Here is a 27,979-nt window from a genome sequence, read left to right on the forward strand (position 1 = left end):
CCCCGCATCGCTCAGCGTCTCTCCGCGCTGAAGAATAAACATGTTCATTCTTCAGCGCTGAGAGATGCAGTGCGAGCGCCTACCATAGAGTGTCATTATGACACTGAGTTTAACGGCATTCCGCCCCTCTTGCTCTGAGTAAACGGGGCCTAAATGTGTGACAGGAGATGCATAATCATCATCAGTAACTGTGAATAAGAGTTTCTGTCTCCCCCTGTGGACAGCTGGTATGGATCAGTCCATGCAGCTACATTATGTAGAAAGTTCTGGGATGAGATCACATGACCCAAGTAAAGCTAAAGATTCCAGGAATTTTCAGGTAGAAAGGAACAATGAAATTAGCCAATACTAACTGATATATATACTGATAACATATATATTAGCCAACTACCTGCATAGTAATAAAGGAGGAATATTAATAATAGAATTGCAGAATGCTGCTTTAACACCAAGTTCTGCTTTAGTACCATCCTTGTAAATTTTGCCAATTGCTTCCCTTTGCTTCCCTTTAAAATTGGCCATAAAGCTAAGGAAATGTGCTGGTACATCACCCAGTACGCTTCCCAACCATCCCCCTGTAGCCTCCGTCCCCTGTACAGACCGCAAGTTAGTTTAATAACCTCCTGCGCTCTATGTAAATTACCAGCCAAATAGTCACGGTGGGCGGGTGGCTGGTTATCTAGTCACAGTCCTGGGCAGGCTCCGGCGCTGTAATCACGCCCCTCTGGGCGTGTTGGAAAGCGCCGCATGCTGACGTCACTCGGGGGCATTGCACGTCTTTACTATTCTGCGCATGTCCAGTGCAGCCGGAGAAGACGCTGCTGTACTGCGCCTGCACGGCATAGTACAGCAGCGGCTTCACCTTCACCTGGGTGTCTTATCTTCTATGAAGCGCGCTTCATAGCAGGTGGGGGCGAGCTGCAACCAGCAGCCGGGCCCTTACTGTTAATGACAGGCTGCACCAATCACGCTGCAGCCTGTCCTTATCCCCTCGCGGGGTTAACCTACCGCGGCGTTTAATAGTAATCCCATTCCTGGACTGCTGGAGGTCTCTTACCTTCCTCTGTGTGGTCCAATCAGCGCTCTCCTTATTGAGTCCGTCACAGGCAAAAATGTTTTTAAAAATACCCCAAGCCCTTCCCCCAATATAAAAAAATAACCACCTTTCCCATAATATAAATAAAACCTATAAAAATAATTTATTAAACATATTATATACTGTAGGGTGCATAATCGTTTCGATCTATTAAAATATAACAATTGTTATCCCACACAGCGAATGTTACATTATATATTTTTTTTTAAAAATTAATAAAAAGTGATCAAAATGTCTGATCTACACAAATCTGGAATTAATAAAAATTAGAGATCACGGCGTAAAAAAGGACACCTTATACAGCCCCGTAGGTGAAAAACAGTTATAAGAGTCGTAATAGGGCCATTTTATTAGAGAATCTGTGTAAACCTGCCTATGGTTGTGTTCGGACTGACCTTTATAGAGTAATGGTATCATGTCCCTTTTATCATATAGTGCATTACATAGACAGAGGAACCCCCTAAAAGTTACAATATTGCATTCTCTTTTCTAATTTTACCAATTTATATTTTCAGAAATAATATTTTGGTGGCTCCTTCATACATGTTATGGTAAATTAAAAGAAGTTATTACAAAGTACACTTGTTCCTGAAAAAACAAGCCCTTACATGGCCCTGTAGATAGAAAATTGAAAGTACTAGAGCTCTTAGAAGGAGGAGGAAAAAACTAAAATTGGCGTGGTCTTTTGGGTCATTTTGGGCTCGGTACTCAAAGGGTTAAACACTATTTATTCTTCCAAAAATGTCCTAATCTATGTATATGGAGTATACATATAGTATTTTTCCTTAAAACGGAGCAATTCTAAATTTGATATAGAAAACTTCTGTCATTGATAAAACTATATTTTCTTGAGAAATGTTTCGCTATCAAGCCAAGATTCTTTTGTGTCATATCTATGATTTGTGCATTTCCTGCAAAAAAACACAGGGCGACATCCTTGCATTGCTGGACATTTTTCAAAGGTAAGCGTGTAGTTTTTCACTGAAGCCTGAGTGCCTGATTAATTGACTACAATAAAATAATCATGTTACCAAAGTAACAAGGACACCAAAAATACTGTATATTACTATGGGAAAAAAAAAAAAGTAGTAAGTGAGTAAGTATACATACTTTTCAAACAAATGTCTTCCAACCTCAGCATCCACAGCACTTAGAGGATCGTCCAGCAGATAAATATCCGCATCCTGGTAAACAGCTCTGTAAAAAAGCAACGGTAAAGTGCCAAAAATATTTAAAGGAAATGTGTCATTCTTTTGTTGTGTTAAATATTCTGGGCGGGGGTATCAAGACCAGAGTATTTGTACACCGGTCTAAAGCTAAATCACTGTCCCTGTGGTCCAAGCTCATAATTGGCACTGCTCCATAGGGAAATGTCTGAATGTTGAAGTGTAATGTTATTTATTGGTCGTGTGTGTATTAGAAGAGTAGCATCATTTCTGGCCATTATACAACTGGTGTTTTCTAAGCTAAGAAGAGGTGATCCTGCTCTTTTTTCCTCTATAGTACACCCTTAGAAGCAGTCGCATGGAGGACATTATAGAGCTGTACCACTACCTAGAATTTTAGGCAGTGAAAAAAGGCATTAGAGACATAATTAATAACGGTCTGCACTTAGCACAGACTGCTGGAGCCCTAGCTTGAACAGAAATTGTGCAACATTTCATTGCTAAGTGGGCGGCTTCAAGCAAAGGTAGGTGTGTTATTACAATTTAAGCTTGCAACCAAGCTTAAATTACTGCCATAGGTTTTTGAGGCAGTCTTAGGAGAGTTTTTAAGATTTACTTTTTTTTTTTTTAGAGTGAATGATGAGTTTAGAAGGGACTGGAGTAAATCAGCAAAGAAAGATGTGTTTTTGTCTGATAAGACAGATAACATTTTTAGATATGTGTGTTCTATTGATTTATGCAGCATTAATATCAATTCGATAGAAAACATTTTTATCATTCCCTGTGCCAACCTAGGGTGGAAAAATTGTTCAAAATGTTTCCACAAGCTCCAATTTTACAAACAAAAAAAATTGTGCAGATTGGAAGTTTGCACTACATTTTTTTGTCCTAAATCTCTGCAAAATCTGCAATTTTGCAACTCTGCACTGGTTATAGGGAATGATTAATTCCCTCCCCCCCCCAATTTTTTACCTTGCCAAGTTCACACGAGCCTTCTGTCCTCCACTTAAGGTAACTCCGCGATCTCCAATCGTAGTCAAGTCCCCATCATCTAATTGCAGCAAGTCCTGGACAAGTTAATATTGTAACAAGATTTTATTGCTTTGTGACATGCCACTAACACAACACATATTGAACAAATCAAAATATTAAACCCTGTTGAAAATTAGTTAAAAAAAAAACAACTTACAAACTTTCAGCTGTTTGCAAAAAAGTAATGGAATGGAATGCTAGCATTATGCTCCTGCCAGCAGTCAGAGCAAGTGAGTTACCTTCTCTGCTCCCAGTCAGGGTTATACTCCAATCCACTTTTAAGCTTCCTCTGCTGCAGCTGTTTCTGGCTCTGTTCATATGGTGCATGCCTGCCCCCTAAATTCTTCTGTAGTGACCCACCAGGCACTACAAAGTTTTATCTGCAATATGACATGTGCTTTGTAGAAAGTAACTGTGTAATGCTTTATCATTGGTGTCCAGCAGGTGGCAGTGCATTGCCAACATGTTGACAGTGAGCATTGGGACCCAGCGGCCTTCCACCTCAAGTGTGTTGCCTAGGCAACAGTAGGAGGTCTTACAGGTCCGGAGAGGAGTTGAGTAGATGTAGTCGGTGAGGAGGAGCAGACAGTGCTCTCCATCATAGTCAGATATAAGCAGTCGTGTGCTGACTAAAAACTTCAAGTAAGTGAAGTAACCTGCTGAGTGCAGAGCAGTCAAAGCAAGAAGAGAGAGGAGAGATTCTAAGCAGCCAGATAAAGGCTATAACCACTAAGGCAGAGGGAACCCAATGCTCACTTCATGCAGCCTGACTGGAGAGTGACTGAACACCATTCCAATGTGCTGTATTACTGTGTAAACCAGAAAGTAAAGTCCCTCAGTTATATCACCGTCTATTCATTGTCTCCAAACACTGGAAACCAACCACCTCATTGCTGTGACGACCGCCCGGGGGCCTTAGGAGAGCCAGGACCGCTAAGGTAGGAGTAAAGCACCGTGACACTATTGCCCCTGACAACACCACCGGCACCCTATCTGGTCCTAATAGAGCCTCCAGTCCACCGTGCGGACGTTCCAAAATGGCGTCACGAACAGGATAGAGACCTCTGCGCCTTGATCCATCAGTACCCTACTAATATCCAGGGGTGCCCCCCTGACAGAGACTGAGATTAGAAACCCCAAAAGTGACTTTTACCTGCTTAAAACAGCTGAATACTGCATTCACTAATTCACACTGGCAGAAGAGGGGTTAATCGGCCATTTTAAGAGATTAGACTGCCCTCCTGCTGCCCATATATGGAGAGAGGCTGTGTGCTGGACTGTGGTATTACATGCTGTGTCTGTGTGGATTGCTTACAAGTCGCCCTGTGAATAAAATCTATGCTAAAGCCCCCTCTATAAGTGTCTCTTACAGAAATAAGAGTTCAGCAAGCTGCTTGACCAGAGGAGCCAACCTTCTTCAAGGGGGAGCACAAAAATACAGCCATCATTGTGTGAAAGGAACCCAGCTAGGCTGTACACTCAGCAAGCTCCTAAGTCCCTGGAGTCCAGGATTTCATGCTGTGGACACATGAGTGAGTACTATTGGGGGAATAAAGCAGGGAAAAGTCTGTTTGAAGTATTAGCTATCTCCCTGAGTGGCACATTTTCCAAAAACAAGTTGCTGAATTTATTCTTAAAGGAGCCACGTCCCAATTTCCTGCCCGTTGCCCATAGCAACACTCCCAAAAAAATATAAGTTAGCTCAATTTAAATCTGCTAGGCTGGTGCAGAATGTTGAGGACAATGTTGGACAGCGAAGACAACACCCAAGTGGGCCACAGCAGTTCTTCAGCTCCCATTACACCCAGCTGCATTATGCAAATAAGTATGCCATACTATCCAGGCGCATCATGGTATCCTCATTATGATGGAACACCTGGTACCCTTCAAGAATTTAGAGAAAAAATGCAAAGTCATTTTAAACTGTGCTCTGTTACTGAAGAACAGAAAGTTGAAATTTTGATCAACCAATTACAAGGACCTGCACTCCGTGAGGTCAAGTCCTGGCCTGGACATGAGCGCCAAAACAGTAAACAGATCCTAGACCGACTGAGTGTTACCTTTGAGTCTAGAACTGCTTCTGAGCTGAAGAAGCGTTTCTTTGGGATGAGACAACGCCCCAAGGAGTCGCTTAGAGACTATTCCCTGACCCTGCAGGAAGCATGGCGAGCTGTTATTTGGGTCGATCCTCATGAAGCAGTAGGTCAAGACCAAACCCTTCGTGAACAGTTTATTGAAGGTGTGTTAGACAAGACTCACAGGAGCCAGTTGAAAATGTTGTCTGTACAGCATCCGAATGCTTCTTTCCTAGAATTTAAAGAACTAGCCATAGAAATACTAGAGGAGAAATCTCTGCCAGAATGGCAAGAAGATAACAGAAGTGTGACGACTCCCATACCAGCACCTATAAGTCTGATGGTTGAACAGAGTGCTCAGTCCCCGACTGCTCAAGTCTCACATTGCGCTAAAGCTATGGAAAAAGTAGAGAATGAAGCAACACTGGCTAACCAAATATCACACCTCACCAAAGCAATGGTAAGAATGATGAAGCGGATGGATCGACTAGAAAACCCCTCTAGACAAGGAAGAGAAAGTCCTCCCATACGGAACCGAGAGCGACCACCACCACCTACAAGAGAAAGACAGTGGCAACCACCGGTTAGACGCTCAGATACCTGGTATCAGAGTACCAGAGGATTACAGTGTAAATATTGTCACCGCAAAGGACACCGTGAGGAAGATTGCTGGCAGTTAAACGACAATCCCCTGAGGCTGCGGGACACCCCTCAGGTGGAGAGGCGATAGGTCCCAGAGATGCTACATGGATGCCAAAGTATGTGGGTTCTAGGCCTACAGTCGAAGTCAGCATTAACGGTGTGAGCTTCCCTGCCTTGATTGACACTGGATCTCAAGTGACCACTATAAGGGCCGCAGCATTTGAAAAGTGTAGTAATGGGGCACAGTTAACAAAAACTCCAGAAGCCTTGCTCCACATCATCGCTTCTAATGGAAAATCTGTACCCATACACGGGTATTGGGAACCAACCTTGCAGATTGGCGACACAGAACTTCCCCGACAAGGAGTGATCGTGATTCAGGTCTCTGAGGATGAAAACTTCTCAGTGATCTTGGGCACCAACGTACTCCGCCATTGCTATACTGAAGTGCTGGAAGCCCTACGAAAGACTTTACTAAATGTACCTAGAGGCTCTCAGAAGGCCATCCATAAAACTATGAAAGTGCTGGCAGCTCAACAGAGGTTCACTAATATCAAAGGAGAATATGCCGTGCTCGCATCAAAGACTCTCAACCAATACGGCTGCAACCTGGCACTGAGACTATGGTGTGGTGTAGAGCTTCCATGGGACTACAAGGACAAGATTACCCGGCATTGATAGAACCGACCCTAATAGGAGATGACATACCTGTCATGTCGGCTAGAAGTCTTGTGACAGTATCTCGTGGCCAAGTACCCATTCGTTTGTTGAACCTTAGCAACCAGCCAGTGGACTTGAGAAAGTATCAGGCAGTAGCCAGCTTGTACAGTATTCATCATGAAGATCTGCTTGAAACGTCTGTTACTGCTGCCCAACAAACTTCAGCAGGCAATTCAACTGAAGATCCAGATTCACAATCCTGGCTGTCCAAACTAAGTATCGGTGATGACACCACCTCCCCTGAACAGATTCAAGGTGTGCTGGAGGTAGCCAAGCAACATCATCAAGTCTTCAGCAAACATCCTATGGACTATGGACAGACCAGTTTAATCCAGCATACCATACCAACCGGTACGCATCCTCCTATCAGGGAGAGATACCGGCCTGTGCCTCCTGCCATGTACCAACAAGTGAAGAAAATGGTCCAAGATATGAAAACCACCAACATTGTCCAGGATAGCCACAGTCCCTGGGCTGCTCCCCTAGTCCTAGTAAGGAAGAAGGACGGAACAATCCGCTTCTGTGTGGACTATCGTAAGGTCAACAACATAACGCATAAGGACGCCTATCCATTGCCTCGGATAGAGGAGTCACTTGCAGCTTTAGGCTCTGCAGCCTTCTTCTCAACTCTGGATCTGACCAGTGGCTACTGGCAAGTTCCCATGGCACCAGAGGACAAAGAGAAAACCGCCTTTACTACCCCGATGGGCCTCTTTGAATTCAACTACATGCCATTCGGGCTCTGCAATGCTCCCGGAACTTTTCAGAGATTGATGGAGAGATGTCTAGGACATTGGAACTTTGAGACAGTCCTATTGTACTTGGATGACGTAATAGTGTACTCCAAAACCTATGAAGAACACCTACAGCATCTGGCGGAAGTGCTTAAAAATCTTGCGCGGCATGGGTTGAAAGTTAAGCCTTCAAAGTGTTACTTGTTGAAACCACAAGTGAAATACCTCGGTCATGTTGTGAGTGCTGCTGGCGTGCAACCTGACCCAGACAAGATAGCTCCTGTGAAGAATTGGCCTGCACCTAGAACAGTCAAGGAAGTTAAGAGTTTCCTTGGGTTCGCTAGCTATTACAGAAGATTTATTCCAAAATTTTCCCAGATAGCTAGTCCTCTCCAAGAGCTCCTTAAAGGGAATCCTAAAGATCGTCAGAATTCACGGATCCCTGTGGAATGGACTAATGAGAGAGAAGCTGCATTCCAGCAATTAAAAGGTAAGCTTACTGAACCACCGATACTGGGATATCCGGACTATAGCCTGCCCTTCTGTCTATACACTGATGCCAGTAAGAAAGGCCTTGGAGCAGTGCTCTCCCAGACACAGAATGGAACCGAAAGAGTAATCGCTTACGCAAGTCGATCATTGAGAGAACCTGAGCAAAATGATCAAAACTATAGCTCCTTTAAGTTAGAGCTTCTTGCTTTGGTATGGGCAGTGACTGAAAAATTCAAAGACTATCTAGCAGCTTCTACATTCACTGCCTACACGGACAATAACCCATTGGCGCACTTGAACTCAGCTCGCTTGGGAGCCCTAGAACAAAGGTGGGCTTCTCGACTAGCTAGTTTCAACTTTACCATCAAATACCGGTCTGGTAAGGCCAATGACAATGCCGATGCTTTGTCCAGATTACCCGCAGAGAAGGAACTTATATCCATTGATGAGCAGTGGGAAGATGTGGAAATGCCCGCTTTCTACGCTCGATTTGCACGGCAAGAGGCTCAGCAGATGAAGCATAACGCTCTCAGTAGTCCCCAGCAGAGTGATCTTGTTTCTCCAGTTGAAAAAGAATGCTGGCTAAAGCTTCAGGCGGAAAGCAGAGTAATCGGTGAACTATTGGATTACTTCTCCAGTGGGCGAGTTCCAGAGAGAATCCGAAAACACAGAGCCGACACAGAACTGACACGGCTTTGGCGACTGAGAAAATCCCTCTTCCTGTTGAGAGGTTTGCTTTATCGCAGAATTCTAGACCCAGTCACTTATGAACGAGTCTTCCAAGTGGTGATACCCAGAAGAGATGCCAAAATTGTCCTGGACATGTATCATGACCAATCTGGCCACTTTGGAGTTCAAAAGACAGAAACTACCATCCGAAAAAGATTCTTTTGGGTCAATATGAGAGCTGACATTGAGGATTGGTGTCGTAAGTGCCCCACTTGTGTAGTGAACAAGAGTGAAAGACAGAATCAGCGTGCACCACTCCATCCAATTGTGAGTAAAAATCCCCTTGAAATTCTAGCCATTGACCATGTGAAAATTGGACCAAGCCGATCTGGACACACCCATGTCTTAACCATGGTTGATCATTACACCAAATTCGTTGTAGCTGTTCCTGTAAAAGATCTCACTGCCAAAACTACAGCTGCCACCTTGTGGAAAAGCTTCATCCTACCCTATGGCAGCCCTGACAAGATTCTCACTGACAAAGGATCTGCTTTTGAATCTGAGCTGTTCCAAGAGTTGTGTGCTCTGTACAGTTGCAAAAAACTGAGGACAACAGCATACCACCCTCAAGGAAATGGATTATGTGAGAAAGTGAACCAAATCCTGATTAACAGATTCAAAACCCTCTCCACAGAGAAGAGGGCAGATTGGCCAAAGTTTCTTCCAGAACTAGTGTTCCTTTACAACAATATTTCCCATTGTTCCACAGGATACACTCCTTACTATCTAATGTTTGGAAGACATGGAAAACTATCTGTAGACGTTGCTCAAGACATCTCCATGCCCGATTCAGAATCTCTTCTTCCTCAATCAGATTGGGTTAAAGAACATCAGAGACGTCTAGAAGATGCCAAAGAAATTGTTGACTCTAGAATTGGGAAAGCTCAACAAAAACAGAAGCAGGATTATGATCTACATGCCTGTGCTGAACCCTTTCAAACAGGAGATTCCGTATGGTTGAAAAACAATCATCCTACTAGTAAGCTAGATAGCCATTGGGAGCGTGAACCGTACATTGTGCAAATATTCTTTCTCCAGAAGTGTACGAAATTTATCGTGAAAATCACGGTACTCAGCGAGTACATCGCAACAGGCTAAAGAAATGTTTGAGGGAACCTGATCCTCAACCGCATTCAAGTAAAGGGCCTGAACCTTTTGCACAAGCATCAACACCTCAGCAAAGTACCACTACTGAAGTACTCCCTGGATTAGATCCGTTCCAGTGGTTCCTCCAACCTCATATCAACATACTGGCTCCAGGGCCTGCAAACCCTACTTCAGTGGAGACCCAACAGAGTCCTCTGTCTATGCCTCCTTTACCAACTGAAAATATTGACACTCCAGAGAACTTCTCTACTTCGCTTCATGGCTTGGAAGAAGAAGGTACAGAACCAGAAGGAAGTACCCAAAACACTTTGCGAAGATCCCGAAGGGAGAATCAAGGAAAGCTTCCTGCTCGTCTGAGAGATTATGAACTGTTACCACCGCCAAGGAAGTTATCCTGTGCAACAAAGACTTTCTTGATTTAAGCTAATAACAAGTAAAAGACTTCACATCTGCTCAGGATATCACCCCAGTTGCGCCATGTTTGCGCCAAAGTCCCTTGCTTTTCCCCTTCTCATGTTCAGATGAACTGTTCATTATCCCTGAAAGGAACTTACTCTATGGATCGCAGTCATCGCCTTGTGGATTACAATTATTTCTATTTTTGTGTTTTTCCTATGGAATAACTTATTTTTGAGAACTATGCTATTCCCAGGATGTTCTTGTTGATGCAACGTTCAAGTTTACTGCCCAGAGAAGAGACTCAGACCTATACTTGAGCTCTCTGTGTCCATTTTTGCACTGAAAAGTGATACGTTGAAACATTATTTTTGCATATTTTTATAATTTTTCGTTGGACTTCTCATGGTAAAATGGACTCTTCACTAATGTTTTGCATTGCCTTTACTTAGTTTAGTCAGGATTTGCAGGTACCCCGAGCAGTCCTCACCCATTGGTCCAGACGATCCATTGCCTAGTGTCTGAAAGACGATCCAGCTGCTCCAAGTAAAGAACAAGTATAACTGTGTTTATTTAGTGTAACTGGTTTTTACTTCCTGTGTAGTTAGTTAGAGACGTCTCATTTATATTTTTGTAAACATGTATTGATCAGCATGTTGTGACACAGTGAAGGCCTACACTTAGTTTGGTAGTTTGACGCTAGTAGGTATCTTGGCGATAAAGCGTTCTGAGCAATTAAAGGCCTTGATACTCTTGAAGGGAAAACAGGATTAAGCCACCCTTCTAAGGGTAGATTAGCCAACTTGTTAGGTGGTTGGGATAATTACCCCCACACTTTCTATGTTTCCTGGCCAGAAACATCGGAAGGTTCAAGACTAGTCTTAGCCTTTAGCACACTAGTATTAGAGAGAAGAGTAAAACACATTAGCCATAGCATAGTCAGGGAACTGGGTATGAGTCTGTGGTAACTTTAGGTAACATTGGAGCTACATGCAGCATACAGAATAGCCTAGTCAATCTAGGTCCAGCTCGCATGACAATAGGAACATAGACACTGTAGTATACGTTACATTAGGACCAAGGCATTCCTTACAGGTGCACTCCACCAAACGCCTGGGTGAACATGGTACAGTGCCCCGACATACAGGTAGTTTCATTAGCACAAGCCGGGGGCGGCTTGGGTCTTCTTTAAGGGGGTATGTAGTGACCCACCAGGCACTACAAAGTTTTATCTGCAATATGACATGTGCTTTGTAGAAAGTAACTGTGTAATGCTTTATCATTGGTGTCCAGCAGGTGGCAGTGCATTGCCAACATGTTGACAGTGAGCATTGGGACCCAGCGGCCTTCCACCTCAAGTGTGTTGCCTAGGCAACAGTAGGAGGTCTTACAGGTCCGGAGAGGAGTTGAGTAGATGTAGTCGGTGAGGAGGAGCAGACAGTGCTCTCCATCATAGTCAGATATAAGCAGTCGTGTGCTGACTAAAAACTTCAAGTAAGTGAAGTAACCTGCTGAGTGCAGAGCAGTCAAAGCAAGAAGAGAGAGGAGAGATTCTAAGCAGCCAGATAAAGGCTATAACCACTAAGGCAGAGGGAACCCAATGCTCACTTCATGCAGCCTGACTGGAGAGTGACTGAACACCATTCCAATGTGCTGTATTACTGTGTAAACCAGAAAGTAAAGTCCCTCAGTTATATCACCGTCTATTCATTGTCTCCAAACACTGGAAACCAACCACCTCATTGCTGTGACGACCGCCCGGGGCCTTAGGAGAGCCAGGACCGCTAAGGTAGGAGTAAAGCACCGTGACACTATTGCCCCTGACAACACCACCGGCACCCTATCTGGTCCTAATAGAGCCTCCAGTCCACCGTGCGGACGTTCCACTTCCACTACCAATCACCTGATATTAGACAGCATATCAGGCAGTCCCACCTTTCCAAATATACTTGATCAGGTTCTTAGCCTGCTAGTTCCTGCAAAGGTGTTCTGTTCCCGTGCACAACCTCAACATGTTTCTGGACTTCTGCTGTTGTGTATCCTGCTACAGACCTGTGTCTGACCTTAGACTCATCCTGATTAATGACCCCGTGTGCCCATCCTGACCTGTGGCCTGATCCTTGACTACTAATGTACACTGCCAGCCACAGACCACAGCCTGTAGCTGGAATCTGCACAGCAAACTGATGACATGGTACACTGCACTTGCCTTACTAATAGCATTGGTAGTTCTGTTTTGGCCACTCACAGCATTATTTCACTGATAAGAGTCAAAGAGGTGTGTCCAGGGCCTCATGGGTCTGTAGCACCTCTCCGGCTCGCTTTAATCTGCTGCCCCCTTTCTCGGCGTTGTCAATCAGGGCTCTCACAGCAGTGCTAAAATCCTGTGCAGGCACTTCCTAAAAAATCATTTACTGACCTGCAGTTTAGTGCTTCAGTAAACGTAAGAAAGTAAAGACAGGATTAATAGTCCTCATTGTGTGTGTGTTGATTTATTGTAATGAGAGAGGTGCCAGGCTACTCTGCATACTAAGTACTGGTTAGGTCTGTCAAGTCAGCCTGTATATATCTGCTGCAACTGCACAAGAATATGAAGAGCGCTTAACAGTCCCTGGTGTTAGTGAAGAGCTCAAGGCAAATCGCTCCCTTGCATCTGTATATTACAGCAGCTTTGTCAGCTTTAGTTTCCAAACAAAAAAGTAAATCATAAACCACTGATAAATGCAGTAAATACCATTCAGCACAAGTCTGCAGCCAGACAGTTGATTCAGATAACATCTCACCTTCTTCAGTGCGCATGCCCTCAGGACTCTTTCATATTTCTCGTGGTTGTATTCTTTCCCAAATAATATGTTACTTCTGACAGTTCCTGAAAACACCCATGGCTGCTGTGACACATACGCAATTCTTCCTCTGATGTCCACAAAGCCTTTATCTTTTGGCAGTTCACCCAGCACTGCACTCAGAAGGGATGACTAAAGAGAACATATGTCTTATTACAGTTTTATAATGTGAGAATAACATATGATTTAAATTAGTGGATTAATTGGGATTTTCTTTTTTTTCCCCATTTCTTACACTATAATTCCCTAAAAAGGTCAGTCCAAAAATTGTTGGTTTTTATGTCCACTGTTTCAACTGTCGTTTAATTTTCTTGCTGCATCCCCTGTTCCAGATGTATAGAGGTTTTACCATGTGTATTGTCAATCACAGAAAAGTCAGGTGGATGGATACTTTACTGCAAATGGGGGTGTGAATGCTAGGCTCAGGGGGTGTGAATGCTAGGCTCAGGGGGTGTGATCAGAAACCTATGAACACTCATGCCCCCTCTGCCCATTTTGCAATAAAGTCCCAACCCAATAAAGAGTACACATAGTAAACCAAATGGTAAGAACGAAGCAAGAAAGTAAAAACAGTTATAAAAAAAAAACAAAAAAAAAACACACACACACACACACACACACACAAACACTTGATGTTTTTGGAAGTACCAAGGGGGATTAAATGAGTATGTCTGATCTAGACATTTCAGTCCTCTTAATCTCCATTAAGAAATATTAAGAAGCTCCATAAGCTATGTGGAGATGGCCATGAGAATTTTTTATAGATCACACTAGCATGGATATGTGACCATGGGAATAATCAGCATGGCTTTGATTACACTTCAAACACACATATCCCAATGTGATCCTGTGAGATAATGCAGGAATTCTGGCAAAAACTTACACAACCAACCAATACCAACAGTTTTAGGAAACTCTTACATATAGTCTCAGTGGCAGCATGGAAAGCCAGCCCACAAACCTGGAAATCCCCCCTTTCCACGAGGTACTCCCAGAAAAACTTTTCTACCTCTTCAAAATGAATAGCGTGGAAGCAATTATTCTGAAATAAAATCCAGTAGAGGGCTTCTCTACTTTACAGCAAAGATGTGTTTCCATATTTCCAAATAAATACTTTAAAACAATTAACCTGGATCAAGAACTAAAGGGTAACCCCCCCATATAACTGAACAACAGAACATAAGCATTGGAAGCAAGCAGCTCCCCTCTTCTCATCAATCATCCCATGTTCTTTTGACCCCATTTTCCTTTTTCAACCCACTAATCTTTACTCTAGGATTGTTTTTCCCAACCTTTTCTACCTTGAGGCACCCCTTGGAAATTTTTTTTACCTCAGGGCACCTTGACTAAATAATGTCATTGAGTGAATCCAAAAGGTAACATCTTTGATTTGGGGCACTCGCTTTCCCTAATTTTCACCATTTGGTCCGGACCACCTTGACAGTTTCTTTCAGCTACAATTCATCTCTTAGGAACCTGCCAGACAAACATCTTATACTCCAAACTTTTCCAGCAATTTTTCATTTTACCACCTATAGGGTCCCATAAAGTAGTATATCTGCTCTTTGGTGTCATGTCCAGTAAAATTAGTAGCTATGTAGGTTGCCCCCTGTAAGAGCCCCTGCTGTGCCCACCCCATACAGCAACAATACTCCCTTCTGTGACCCCATACAGTAATAATGCCCCTGTTGTGCCTCCCTCCATATAGTAATAATGCTCCCTGTTGTGCCCTTCCATATAGTAATATTGCCTCCTGCTGTGCACCCCTAACCCACAAAGTGATGATGCCCCCTACTTTGCACAGCCCACCTCCCTTCTCATATATAGTTATAATGGCCCCCTCTTATGGTCCAACAAATAAAAAATTAAAAAACATAATAATCACCTAATCCAGGCGTGTAGTGGGTCCCTCCATCTTCTGACCTCAAGCCTGTGAGATGCATGGACGGGATCCTCCAGCAGGCATGATGACATATCATTGTGCCTGCTGGAGAGATCATGTTCCGGTATCTTGTAGGCTGCGGGCATGAAGTTCCTGCAGCCTATCAGAAGAAATGGAGTAGGATGCTGACAGTTCCTGCTACTCTATTGTGTGCTCTTTGATGATCAGCCCACTCCCCCTGCAGTACAGTGAGCGGGCTGAACATTACAGCGAGTGGGGCATCACTAGAAGCTGTGCAACTGCATGCTTAAAACCTTGATGATCCAGGGTGTACCTGTACATCCTGGGGTGGGTAAAGAAGCTCAGGGGGGGAGGGGGTTGCGCTGCAATCCCAATCTGAACTCTGCGGCTCCTTGCTGTTATCAGCCGCCAATCGCCGCATCCAGGTAATTAACCATTTAAATGCAGCTGTCAAAGTTACCGGGCCGGGGCTCTGCGCTGTAATGGTGCTAATCCCGGATTGGCAATCCATTGCTCTTCATTTCATGAATAAAAAATCCTCTCTCCAATAAAACTTTAAAATAACCCCCTTTTCCCATTTTATAAATAAAAATAAATAAATAGATAAACATATTTGGTATTGCCGCGTGCATAATTGCCAAAACTATAACATTTTAACATTCCTTTAATAAAAAGTGATAGTGCTTGCATTTTTTCATCTACAGACCCACGAGCCCTCATTTTTTTACAACACCAATTGCACTTTGCAGTGACAGACTCATCAGTACGATTACAACGATGGGTACCTGATATAACACTTATTTTATTTGACAGCTGGGTTTCATTTAAAAAATGAAAACCTTTTAAAAAGAAACAAAGAACTAAATGGGAGATTTATCAGTGGGTGTAAAATTTAGACTGGTGCAAACTGCCCACAGCAACCAATCACAGCTCAGCTTCCAGCTCTGGTGAAAGGAAAGAGGAGCTGTGATTGGTTCCTGTGGGCAGTTTGCACCAGTCTACTGACCACTAATAAATCTCCACCTTAGTTCTTTGTTTCTTTTTAAAAGGCTTTAATTTTTTAAATGAAACCCAGCTGTCAAATAAAATAAGTGTTATATCAGGTACCCATCGTAATCGTACTGATGAGTCTGTCACTGGAAAGTGCAATTGGTGTTGCAAAAAAATGAGAGCTCGTGGGTCTGTAGATGAAAAAATGCAAGCACTATGACACGTAGAGGAGAAAAAGAAAGCACAAAAATGAAAATCTGCCCTGTCATTAAATGGTTAAAGTGATCAGCCACGTCTGCAGCTGTAGCTCTACAGCAGGGAAAAAGTAGTTTTATTCGACCATGCTAGTACGGGAGAGATGTCCTAGACGTCTGGGCGGGGAGCCACCAGTGTCTAGTCACAGCTCTCTGCCTGTTAGTGCGCAGCGTGAGGATGGTGAGCTGGTAGCTTTAGGGAGCTGCATAGCAGAGCTATACAGTGCAGCAGGAAACCATATTAGCACAGTCGTGCTGACTGGTTCCCTTTATTATGCACCAGCTGCCTTGGTTAGGGTAAAAAATTATCTTTTAATCTGCAGCACCAGAGTCAATATGGCGTGGAGAAGAGTGTCTGTGCCAAAGGCCTGCAAAGCCTCTCCTTTCTTCCTCCCCTCCCTCATCATCAGGAACACCCCTGTTAGGATTCCTCCTATTCATCACTTGTCTAAACACAGCACATGTGCCTTAATCCGAAGAGGCACATGTGCACAGTTTAGACAAGCAATGAATAGGAGAAATCTTGTCAGGGGCGTTCCTTATGATAAGGAGGGCAAAATGGAAGAAATGAGAGGCGTCACAGGCCTAGGGCACAAACACCCTAGGCCATGCTTCATTGACTCGGCTGCTGCAGATATAAAAGATAATTTTTTTACCCTAACCAAGGCACCAGGCACATTTTAAAATACACGACCGGGAAGGACTTACTGTCATCAAACGGACGGTACCAGCGGTTTTGGGGCAGGTGTGGTTGGTGGATAGAGTATCCCTTTAAAGGGAACATGCCAACCAGAATACCGCAGCACCCTGGTTAGAGACTTCTGCTCTAGAATTAATGTAATGTCTTGTGTAGTTAATTACCTAATTCAAATGACTATCAAGGTTAACTACCTAAAAAATTCCCACTCAGGAATCCAATCCAGATTTTAGGAAATCAACCATCAAGTACGTACCCACAACCTTAACCTTCCTGCTGGAAGACATGCTGGTCATCACCATAACATTTTCTAGTTTCTTCGAATTGACATTAAATTTTTGGACAGACTTCAGTCAGTGTGATGACAAAATTTTATGTATATTACATATATATATATATATATATATATATATATATACACACATACATACAAACACACACTTCAGCAGGTTATGTAAAAATACCTATAAAGCCTATATAAACGATTGTTAAATGTTAAGTGTGGCTTAGGTTTCAGCATTATTCATTCTTATGACAGAAAAAAAAATCATAGTCCAATAAAAAAACACAATACAGCAAGGTAAACTAAACGGACTATTGTGTCTTCACAAAGAAATAACACCCCAAGAAGTTTTTTGACATTTGATCACCTAATTGGAATGCATTAATTGTCCCAATGTACGTACAGTACACATTCTTTTTCATCACAACGGAATACAGCCTACAAAAGTATCAGCATTTTCATTATACTGCAAAATCAAGTTTCAAGATATTTACATAGCGTGGGGAAAATAAAGAGAGAATACTTACTTTTCCTGCCCCAACTGGTCCAATTACAGCCACCAAGTCCCCTGGTCTCACACAACACGAGATATTCTGGAGAGTTGGCATTTCAAATGTCTGAGATAAAAAACAAAAAAAACAAAGTATATGAAAAATATTTATGTTCATTAACAGTATTAAGGATGCAACTAACTGCAAAGAATAAAGACAGAAGTCAAAGGTACTACAATAAAAAATAAAAGAGGTTTGCTACATTTCTGGTTTGCATTCCATCAAGACCATCTGCAAGGAGTTTGTATGTTCTCCCCATGTTTGTGTGGGTTTCCTCTGGGTACTCTAGTTCCCTCCCACATCTAAAAACACTGATAGGTGGGTTTAGATTGTGAGCCCTATAGGTGGGTGGCAAGGAACAAACTAAGTGATGACATTTTATGTAGAGTGCTTTGTAATAGGTCGGTGGACATACCTGTCCGAATGATACCAAAATGACATCTGTCAGCAACCTATGGACAGATTTGGCCAAGTCTGATCATAGACTCAGATTTTGTTTTTTAAGATGTTCCTAAGTATTATTTCCATAAAAGCCACCCATCGTGATTACATTCTGGAATAATCTGGGCAACCACATCTACTTTATTAGTCCACAATTTAAAACTGAAAGTTTATACTGTATCTACCATTTTATTGTCCCAATGCGTCAGAAATTAAAAATGATGCACATTTACAAATGGTCTAGGTCATACACTTTGTACAATTGTGTCTACAGCTCACTGTCTAGAAACAATTGCTGTGTAGTCTAATCCTGCAGCCATGCTCCCTTTAATTGGACATACATTAGTTGATTGGCAAGTTATAAAGGAACAAGAGAAATATAGTAAGTTTTCAAAGGATCAGACTACCCAAACTTTAGTCTGTTACCATGAGGCTTTTGGAGTGTTTACATAGACATTTATCTGATATATTTTTGAAGCCAAAGCCAGGAATGGATTTGAGAAGTGGAGAAATCTTTGTCTTTTCTTTATTACCTGGTCTGTTTATAGTCTGTTCCTGGCTTTGGCTTCAAAAATCTGTCACATAAATCTCTCTAGCTAAACACACCATACGTCTCCACAACATCATCTTCAGGTGAAAAAAATGGACGTTTGATAATGACAACAGTTAATAATGATCCTGATCACAACACTGGGTCTACATTTGAAAAAGAAATTCTGCTGACCTAAATAGGTTTGCTAATTTTACCCAAAAAGGTGAAAAGTTGCCCATTCCATATTTAAAAGGCAAAAAATATACAATTATATACAAATTTTTTCACAAATGAGAAATGTTTGATTAAAGGTTTTATTAAAATCTAATATTTGGAGTAATAAGTTCTGAAAATGCAATAGCATGCAATATCCTTGTTTCATGCAAAAATTTGTATATCTTTTAACCAAGAAAGCAATAGTTGTGTTACGTTTAAATTTTAGGGAGAAATTTTCCTCTTTTTGGATGCCCTGGAACAGTCATGACCAAGGTTGTCATCGGCAGTAGTCTGCCATCATGTTTGTGTTCCATCTAGCCTGATATCTATTGTATGTTCCATGGTCATGATGTCTTGGTGAAAGTGTTCTTGTTCTTCGCTCATAGCTGCCAGATTTGAAGGGAAGTAGTTCAGGTGGCTATGAAGAAAATGAAATTTAACACAATGTTTGCCCCGAGTCTTTGAAAAGAGATCAATAAATTTTTAAATAAAAAAGGTTATAATTTTCTGCCCTAAAGTTGCCAAGAAAGTCTGTAACGACGTCAGAAAAGGCAGAACAAGCATTCTTTTCTATGGTTTTCATAGTATTAAGGAATTCTTTGTCTTTGGTTATAAGTCTTATTTGCGGGTCATGAAATATGCCAGCTTTTAGCTTCTTTTGGGAAATTCAGCTACATGTATTTAAAAAAAAAAAACAGTTCAATTTAGCATATTACATAATAATGTATATTGCAAAAATTATCATGCCCTAAGTTAACAAACTAAATTGTCAAAATATTTTAGTTACGCTTTACATTTGCTGCGACTTTTAAGCCTCGCGAACGAGTGAATGCTGCCGAAAGTTTTCGCACTGCTTATAGCCACAAAATGCCGACATCAGCAGTTTTAAATGACTCATTCAGTATTCTTGCATGTAGTTATACCTATTGCATATTCAGCATAGCTTTCTACACACTATTATCTTTTTTCACATTCAGCATTTCCAAATAATATAATTATATATGTTACGTTATGACTACAAGAGTTTATTAGTATTTGTTATTTTTGGATTCAGCACGCCGAAATACATAAAGATCCTGTAGTCGTAAAAATTGATGTATACCAGTGTTATTTATGGCCGCCATTTCAAAACAACAGCTGTTATTTTACCTAAAGGGAGGGTTCACACTACGGAATTCTCGCGGACAATGTCCGCGGAATTCCGTCAGCTGTCCGCCCGCATGGGCCTTTCCGCCGGCCCCATAGACACCATTCTATGGGCCGGCGTATTCCGCGATCTGCTGAAAGAAGTGACATGACACTTCTTTCAGCTTATAGCTGAATACGCCGGCCCATAGAATGGTGTCTATGGGGCCGGCGGAAAGGCGCCCAGATGTGCGGGCGGACAGCTGACAGAATTCCTCTGACATTTTCCGCGAGAATTCCTCAGTCTGAACCCACCCAAAAAGACGAAGTGAGGACACAGCCTTAAGATTTGTAGCTAAAGGTGCTAAAGACACAAAATTAAAGGATTTTTTAATTTAAAAAAAATGAAATTTTTTGAAAAGTTGCTTGATTTTCATTTCAGAATAGAAATCCTCTGATATTAACTAGGGACTTATCACTTTAAAGTAATCCATCTATTCTGCTTTTTTTCTAATATATTTCCACATCACTAAGAAAAACAGATCCACTTATTGCCAAGGTTTAACATGTTGATGATTAGGAAAAAAATACTTTAGGAATCCACATGTAAAAGAAACAAATTCAAGAGGGTTTTATATAAGAGAAGGGTAATATGGCTTACTGTATATCACTATATTAGCGTTGCCTCAGTGAAGCTAAACTTCATGTAAGGCAAGAAAAAAAAAATATACCAGTAGATGGCAGCAATTAAACAAAAACAAGAACATAGACTAAGGTCTGTGAGAGCTCAAGAGGAAAGCCATAAGAAAAAGATACAACTCTTTCTGCCACAAGATTCACTTAAAAAGGTACCTACCACTTCATGCAGCGGGATCTCTGTTCAAAACTCCCATGGCTCTGCACTTTGTCCTAAAGCAAGTGTAGTATGGACCTTACAAAACTTGCTTTGGAACGAAGTGCAGAGCCATGGGAGTTTTGAACAGGTATCCTGCTGCATGCACAAAGATTTAGGTACTTTTAAAAGAAAAAATCATTTAAAAAAGTAGTTTCTACCGTCTGTTCACAACCTTCAATTGCAAATATGTATGTATTCACACTGATATGTTAGCACCTTAAGAGTGCAGTCATTATGACTATGTTAGGAATTACTAATTATAAAGTTTATATTTTGCACTGAAAATCAAACACCCTGACACGCTGATGGTTAAGGTGGCAGGGGAGTCCCCATTACTTAATGGGTCGTCTATGTAATGCACAAAATTGCTGGGTCCTCTCCAGCGGGAGAGATGCAGTTTTTAGGATTTCTTCCTGCTGAGTAATAGAGGGGTATCCAGATTGAGGCACACCCTTTTATGACAGAACATGATGTATAAACACACAACCTTTTGTTCCACCAAACACGTCTCCTATAGGTTCACAACAGTTTTTTCACATAACAGTGCAAAATATAAGCAGTGATATAGCAAATCTTATAGGGAAACAATCAGCCCAATTGGGTTGATGTGGTTCTCTGGAGCACAGTATAAAGCTCCTGTGCAGCTCGTGGCACGTATCAGCCACGCCGGCAGCTTTGTACCAGAGAAAAGTTTAATCCCCTGGCGCACAGCAGGGAGAGGGATTGCAGGTAGTCATCTGGGCGGCCCCACGACCATGTCTAATCACCGCTCTCCCTATCAGCGTGTTCGGCAGGGATGAGTGACAGCCAGAGAGGCCCAAAGTCTTTCGAGAGTCTGTCACTGTAGTTTTTATTACAGGCCCTATTTCCTCATAGTGTATTTCTGCCCTCCATGCAACCTCGAATGATAATTATCATGGGACAGTGTCAATCCGCTATAGCCCCCTTGGGAACATTTCCAAATGCAGACAGGTAAGCACGCATGGTTCATAAAAATGCTGCCTTTACACATACTCTAATACATTTTAAATTTTGTACATTATATTATACTGTAATGTCGACTGGACTATGATCAATTAACTCTAATAAGTTGTGTGAAGAAAACAGCTCATAATGATCAACCCGCTCAGGACTCTGTAATGCAATAACCTCTACTAAAAAGATTAAGGTCTTTGTTTTACAATAGACCTTGACTCACAATATAATTACATAAGAAGCAGATTTCTAAACCAGCAAGTAACTAGAAGGACTGCTTTAGGCCATGTTCCCACTATGGGTTGGGGGCGGGGGGAGCTGTTGTTGGGTTCCAGATGCTTTTGCTCTGGGCGCCCTGACCCATCTATGTATCACCTATATAGCAATTATAGACACAGCTGATATAAAATACTACATTCCCCTATAATTGTTCCATAAAATATTAAAAATACTCAATGTTATGCTTCCTGATAAAGGGAATGAAAACAGAAGATGGGGGGCGTATGTTACATTAATGGGAATATGAAATGTATTGCTTATGTATCTATTTGGTGTTCTATAGAAGAAATGGAAGCACTGGTTTTATGTAGGTGGATTGCTCTTGTACAGAGGGAGAATAAAGGAAATGTATAAGAAGGAGGAAGGATTTCAATGCCTGAGATAAAGTAACTGATGGCTTCTTTATATATCACAGCAGCACAACATGAAACACAGTCTAGCTGATGCCAAAGCATTTCAGAGCTGTCACAGCCATGACTAAGGGTCCTACTTCACGGGCCGAGGAGGGCCCGATCAACGAGGTAAACGAACGCCGATCTGCTAGATCAGCGCTCGTTTACTGGGCCTATTCCACGGCCCGATGATCGTTGAGCGAGGGCTACAGGGACATAGTTACAGATGTCCTTGCAGCACTTGCACCATACATTACATGGTCGGACTTTTCCTTCGCTACATTTTCCTCCCCGGGTCCCACGGCGCAGCATCAACTCCGGTGCGGCCTGTCTGAGCTGTCAGACTGCTCAGCCAATCACTGGACATGGCGGTCCTGGCCTGTGATTGGCTGAGCTGTCTGACTGCTCAGTCAGGCCATTCCGGAGCTGCTGATGCTGTGCCGCGGAACCTGGGGAGAAAGACGGAGCGCAGGAGAAGACCTGCCAGGTAATGTATGCTGCGCTTCTCAAATAGTCGGTCGCCCGCAATGCACCACTATTCCCCGTAGGGTAGGTCTGGCCCTAAATAATAGATCAGCCGAGGCACGATCGGCTGATCGTTTTCTCTATTCCACCGAGCGATGATCAGCCGAATCAAGCCGATTCGGCCGATTATCACTCCCGTGGAATAAGCCCCTAAGGGCCATGGCAAAGGGCTACAAGTGTTTAAAAGGCTTTGGCATCAGCCAGACTGTGTTTCATGTTGTGCTGCTGTAATATATAAGCCAGGGGCATAACTACAAATGGCTGGGTCCCATAGCAAACTTTTGATTGCGAGCATCATTTCTTAAGTCATCTCAAACAGCTACATATAGTTACAGCTCAAATACCATGTTCCCTGCATGGTACTCTCTACACAAGTCATGGGGCCTGCCCTGAAACCTCTCCTACAGCAGTAATGAGTCATCTAAAGACGTGGCTGCTGTAAAGAAAATCTCTAAACTGCTGTTCACAGAGCAATATGGCTGCGCCATGACCATGAACAATAAATATACAAAATCTACAATTAGAAAATAAACAGGTAAGGAGGTTGAGAGACAGCTGTTGTGAATAATGACAGCATCTGCTGTAGGTGGTTATTTGAGAGGTATTGGTACTAAGTTGTTATGGCAGCCACTGGCATTTTAATGACCTACAGAGCCATAACGTTAGATGTGCTGTACTATTACAGCCCGCCATCATCAGAATGACAGTACACTGCAACCAGTAGCGGATTATAAAAAGGTCCTTTTCAGGCGGGAGCTGCTGGGGGGCCCATGGCCGCCCAAAAAGACTTATACTTTCTGTATTGTATTGTCTCCTGGCTACAGTTCTACCATGATTTGCAAAAAAAAAAATCTCTGATTTTTTTACCGCAATTTTGCACAAATCAGATCATGACATTATCTATCCTGTACTATGGACACTATGCTAGTGTTGCCATAGTTACAGTGGGGTGGGGGGGCCCCCCCCAAGTATGGTCAACAGCCCAGGGCCTATGGTAAAGTTAATCTGCCCCTGACTGCAACACATTAAAAAAATTCACAACAACCTGTAACAATCTTTAAAAAAAAAAATCTAAATGACAAAAAATAAATATCGTCACATGCGTAAATGTCCCAATTATTTAAATAAATGCTTATTATGGCTACTAAAAGGTCTCATAATATTGATAGCCACAAATAATGATCATTGTTTGCGGTCATCAATATTACGAGATGGCTGCCTTTCCCCGCTAGGTTCCCGAAGTGGAAACATAACCTTAAACTGGCCAGATATACCATTGCCATCAAACCTGGAGGCACTAAGGCAAGGGGTCAAAGACAGAGGCACTGATACTAAGGGGCGACTCGGGCGACTATTGCTCCGTGGAATAGAGAGAACGATCAGCCGATGATCGTGTCATCGGCTGATCGTTCATTTAGGTTCAAACCTAAAATCGGTTGCCATGATCCACGATTTCACAAACATCATACATTACCTGTCCAGGCGCAGGTCTTCTCCTTCTCCCGATCCCGCGCAGCAGCATCAGCTTTGGAGCGGCCTGTCTGAGCTGACAGACCGCTCAGCCAATCACTGGCCAGGATCGCCGTGGCCAGTAATTGGCTGAGTGGTCTGTCAGTTAAGACAGCCCCGCTCCGAAGCTGATGCCGCCGCGCGGGACCGGGAGAAGGAGAAGACCTGTGCCTGGACAGGCAATGTATGAAACAAGGGCTGCAAGGACATCGCTGCAGCCCTTGCTAACGATTGTCAGGCCATGGAATAGGCCCAGTAAACAATGTTTACATCGTTGATCGGGCCCTGCTCGCCCCTTGGAATAGGACCCTTAGTTTTATATAGCGACTGTTAGTTTGAGCTTGGGCAGGAATCTGCAGACTCAGCCTTATGTTATATTGGAAGATCTTACAGAGTAGGTCTCCATCAATTTACTACATTTCTAATTACACAGCCGTCATGTTTTTAAGTTTGACACGGTCCTTTATAATAATAAAGGGATAAGGTTAAGAATTAAGGGTGTGTCTTGGACCCCAGGTCTTAGTGCCTGTGGCTTTGGTGTCAATACTGGAAAGTGGGTACTGGAAACTGTCCCGCCTATGGAATAATTTTATTTTTCTCGTTTCTTACCGTATCCCAATAACAAGTCAGATCTTGAATTCGCACCAAAAGATCCCCCTCATTTTCTTCTGGCTGTTCTACTGCCGGTTTAGAAATCTCATCAAGCAATAAGAAGTTCTGAAATGGAATGAATTAAATAGTTAAGATTTTTTTTTACAATTTGGGGATATTTTACTTTCACTATACCTTATCTGTTTTAGTTATATAGTTACTGCTTATAAATAGTTGGGGTATGTTCACATAAGCAGAAACCTCGCCTATGTGTGGCACTGCACTGAAGCTTTCTCCAAAAAGTAGTCATCATTGTGGAGATTTCAAAGGAAACGCACAGAAATCTTATGATTCCACGGTAGAACCACAGGGACTCTATGTGCAACAAATAAGCTTTTTGTCAATACTAAGGGAGCCTAAAGCCAAAGCCAAAGCCAGGAATGGATTTGAAAAGAGGAGAAATCTCAGTCTTTCCTTTATGACCTGTTCTCTGTTTATAGTCTGACAGATTTTTGAAGCAAAAGCCAGGAACAGACTATAAACAGAGAACAGGTCAAAGACTGAGCTTTCTCCTCTTTTCAAATCCATTCCTGGCTTTGGCTTCAAAATCTGTCAGATATATCTCTCTGTGTAAAGGCCCCCTAAGGGAGACAGGACAGTGATCTGCAGGGTGCTATGATCTCACTATTTCAGGACTGTGGGAGTCTCAGTTCAGACACCTCAACAAATGCAACTCCTCCCTAAAATGACTATCCATCTTTATGTATCTAATGACAACATAGAGACACGTCACAACATACATCCACAACAATTTATATAATTCACTTCAAATCCTAAATCCTTTTGACCTTGGTTATGACAAGAACTCAGCATAAATATGCAGCATCTGTTGTCACTATACAAATAAATGATATTATTATTATTATTAGTATTATTATTATTATGGAATTTACACAGAATATGAAGAATTACCCAGAGATATGCTCACAACAAATATGCGTATGTGTAGATTTTGAACAGAGAAACAGAACCTTACTATAGAGTAGAACAGAAAAATTGCTTTTTGGCTGGGCCTTGTTAAGAAAGGCACTTGTAATTGAAATGTAATACAGATAATCCACACAGGAATTTAGATACAAGGATCAGATTAAAATGAAGGAAGTAGGGCGTGTTCTTTTATATAATTCTGCAGTGAGTCTCTGCCTCATGACTGCTGTGTACAACTGCTTTGAACACATTTAACTTCTTAATGACCAATATGCTTTTTTTTTTTACGGTGGTCATTAACCCTTTTACAACCATGGGTCATTAATTCATCAATGCCCAGGTTGTTTTTTTACTTCAGCTTATGGGGGTCATAATGATGCCATAAGCTGAAGTCCCCATCTATGCCACCTCCCCTCTGCCCCCTGCTGATGTTAGAAACTTGCAACAGCAGCAAGTGAGAGATGGGAGGGGCCAGAGCTTGCGGCCACGCGCTCAAGCCGGCCTAACCTCCCTCCATTCCCCACCAACCTCCGTAGCCAGGACACCAGAAGCCTGAGGCTTGGGTGCTGACAGTTGCGGCGGGTGCCCGGTTAGCACTGACAGCCGTGACCAGCTGCAGATGACACAGGCACAGCTTCTGTGCCTGTGTCATTTAGGGAACGTTAATTAACGTCGCTGCAGCGACATTCATTTACTGTGCAGTGGCATGAGGGGTTAAGGGTCCTTATTTTAGGCCACAGCCCTCCCATGGAAGGCCTAGAATAAGGCAGTGCAGGTTACCTGTGAAGGGATTGTGGGGGCCCCGCTGTATCTCCTTTCCTGGTAGATTACCCTGGTACATGACACGGTCACGGTCAGAGGTAATGTAATAGAAGCCCTATGAATATACTACTGACCCACAGCTCAGTAGAAATAGCTGAGTACCATGGAGGGGATCTAGGGGCTCAATTACAGCAGGGAAAGCTCTAAAATCACACCACTATGTTGTCATTCTAAAAGGTTAATCTAGCAAATTTAGATAGGTTAAAAAAAAATAAAAATCTTTGAGAATTTTTAGAGGTATGCTTTAAGTTACAGTAAAACAGGAAACCTACTGTTAATGCTCCAGAGGTTACAGTTCATTTCAATCCAGTGCAAATACACTAGTGAACTAGCCCAACATACAACACCTGAGGAAATTTATAGAACCACTTAAATACACAAATCCATATAAGACAAAGTATGTTTGCTTAGTGAACACTTTGTGAACTAATGAAAGAGTTTATTGAAGAGTTCTGTACAACAACTACTTAACGCAGGTTTTACCAACCAATATAGCTGCATGTGCTATCACCCTGCTATTCTAGAGACCTAAACTGCAGTTCTTCTGAGCCTGTAAGATCTATCATGATAAAAATGTTCATCGTACTATAAGAAGACTGTGTGCGGCACATAAGCCTGAACGACATGCAGGTTATGCTGAGAAGCTCTGGTATATAAGGGTATATAAGTGTCATGGCGGCGCTCCGTGCTTCGGGACGCCGCATAGCTTCTCCCACTCACTTCTCAGCAGACACTTCCTGTGTAATAAACTAAACATTTAACCAGTGGAATACATCCACAAATGGAGGCTATGACCTTCTTAAAACGGATCAAAATATATGAAACCAAAAGAACACCCATAAGAATGAGTAAAGACTATTATAATCTGCACCAAATCGACCTAACAGTGTACTGTGGAAATTAGAAAGAACATGTGGTACCTGTCCAGTTTTTTCTCTACTGCTCTCCCAGTCAGTACTCATGGATTACTGGATTTAGAA

General features: G+C 42.4%; 1 protein-coding gene across 1 annotated transcript in view; it reads right to left on the minus strand.

Moving 5' to 3' along the window:
- Positions 1-25,316, minus strand: part of LOC138775008 (ATP-binding cassette sub-family C member 4-like) — a gene marked incomplete at its 5' end in the record, with an annotated part of 35,567 nt that extends 10,251 nt beyond the window's left edge. Inside the window, 5 exons of the mRNA XM_069955767.1 lie at positions 2,207-2,293; positions 3,235-3,329; positions 12,973-13,164; positions 17,687-17,776; positions 25,209-25,316. Of these exons, the coding sequence (XP_069811868.1) occupies positions 2,207-2,293; positions 3,235-3,329; positions 12,973-13,164; positions 17,687-17,776; positions 25,209-25,316 (572 nt within the window). The remainder of the gene's footprint in view (positions 1-2,206; positions 2,294-3,234; positions 3,330-12,972; positions 13,165-17,686; positions 17,777-25,208) is intronic.
- Positions 25,317-27,979: the final 2,663 nt, after the last annotated feature.

The sequence above is a fragment of the Dendropsophus ebraccatus genome, unplaced genomic scaffold (assembly GCF_027789765.1).
Source record: "Dendropsophus ebraccatus isolate aDenEbr1 unplaced genomic scaffold, aDenEbr1.pat pat_scaffold_1237_ctg1, whole genome shotgun sequence".
Taxonomy (NCBI): domain Eukaryota; kingdom Metazoa; phylum Chordata; class Amphibia; order Anura; family Hylidae; genus Dendropsophus; species Dendropsophus ebraccatus.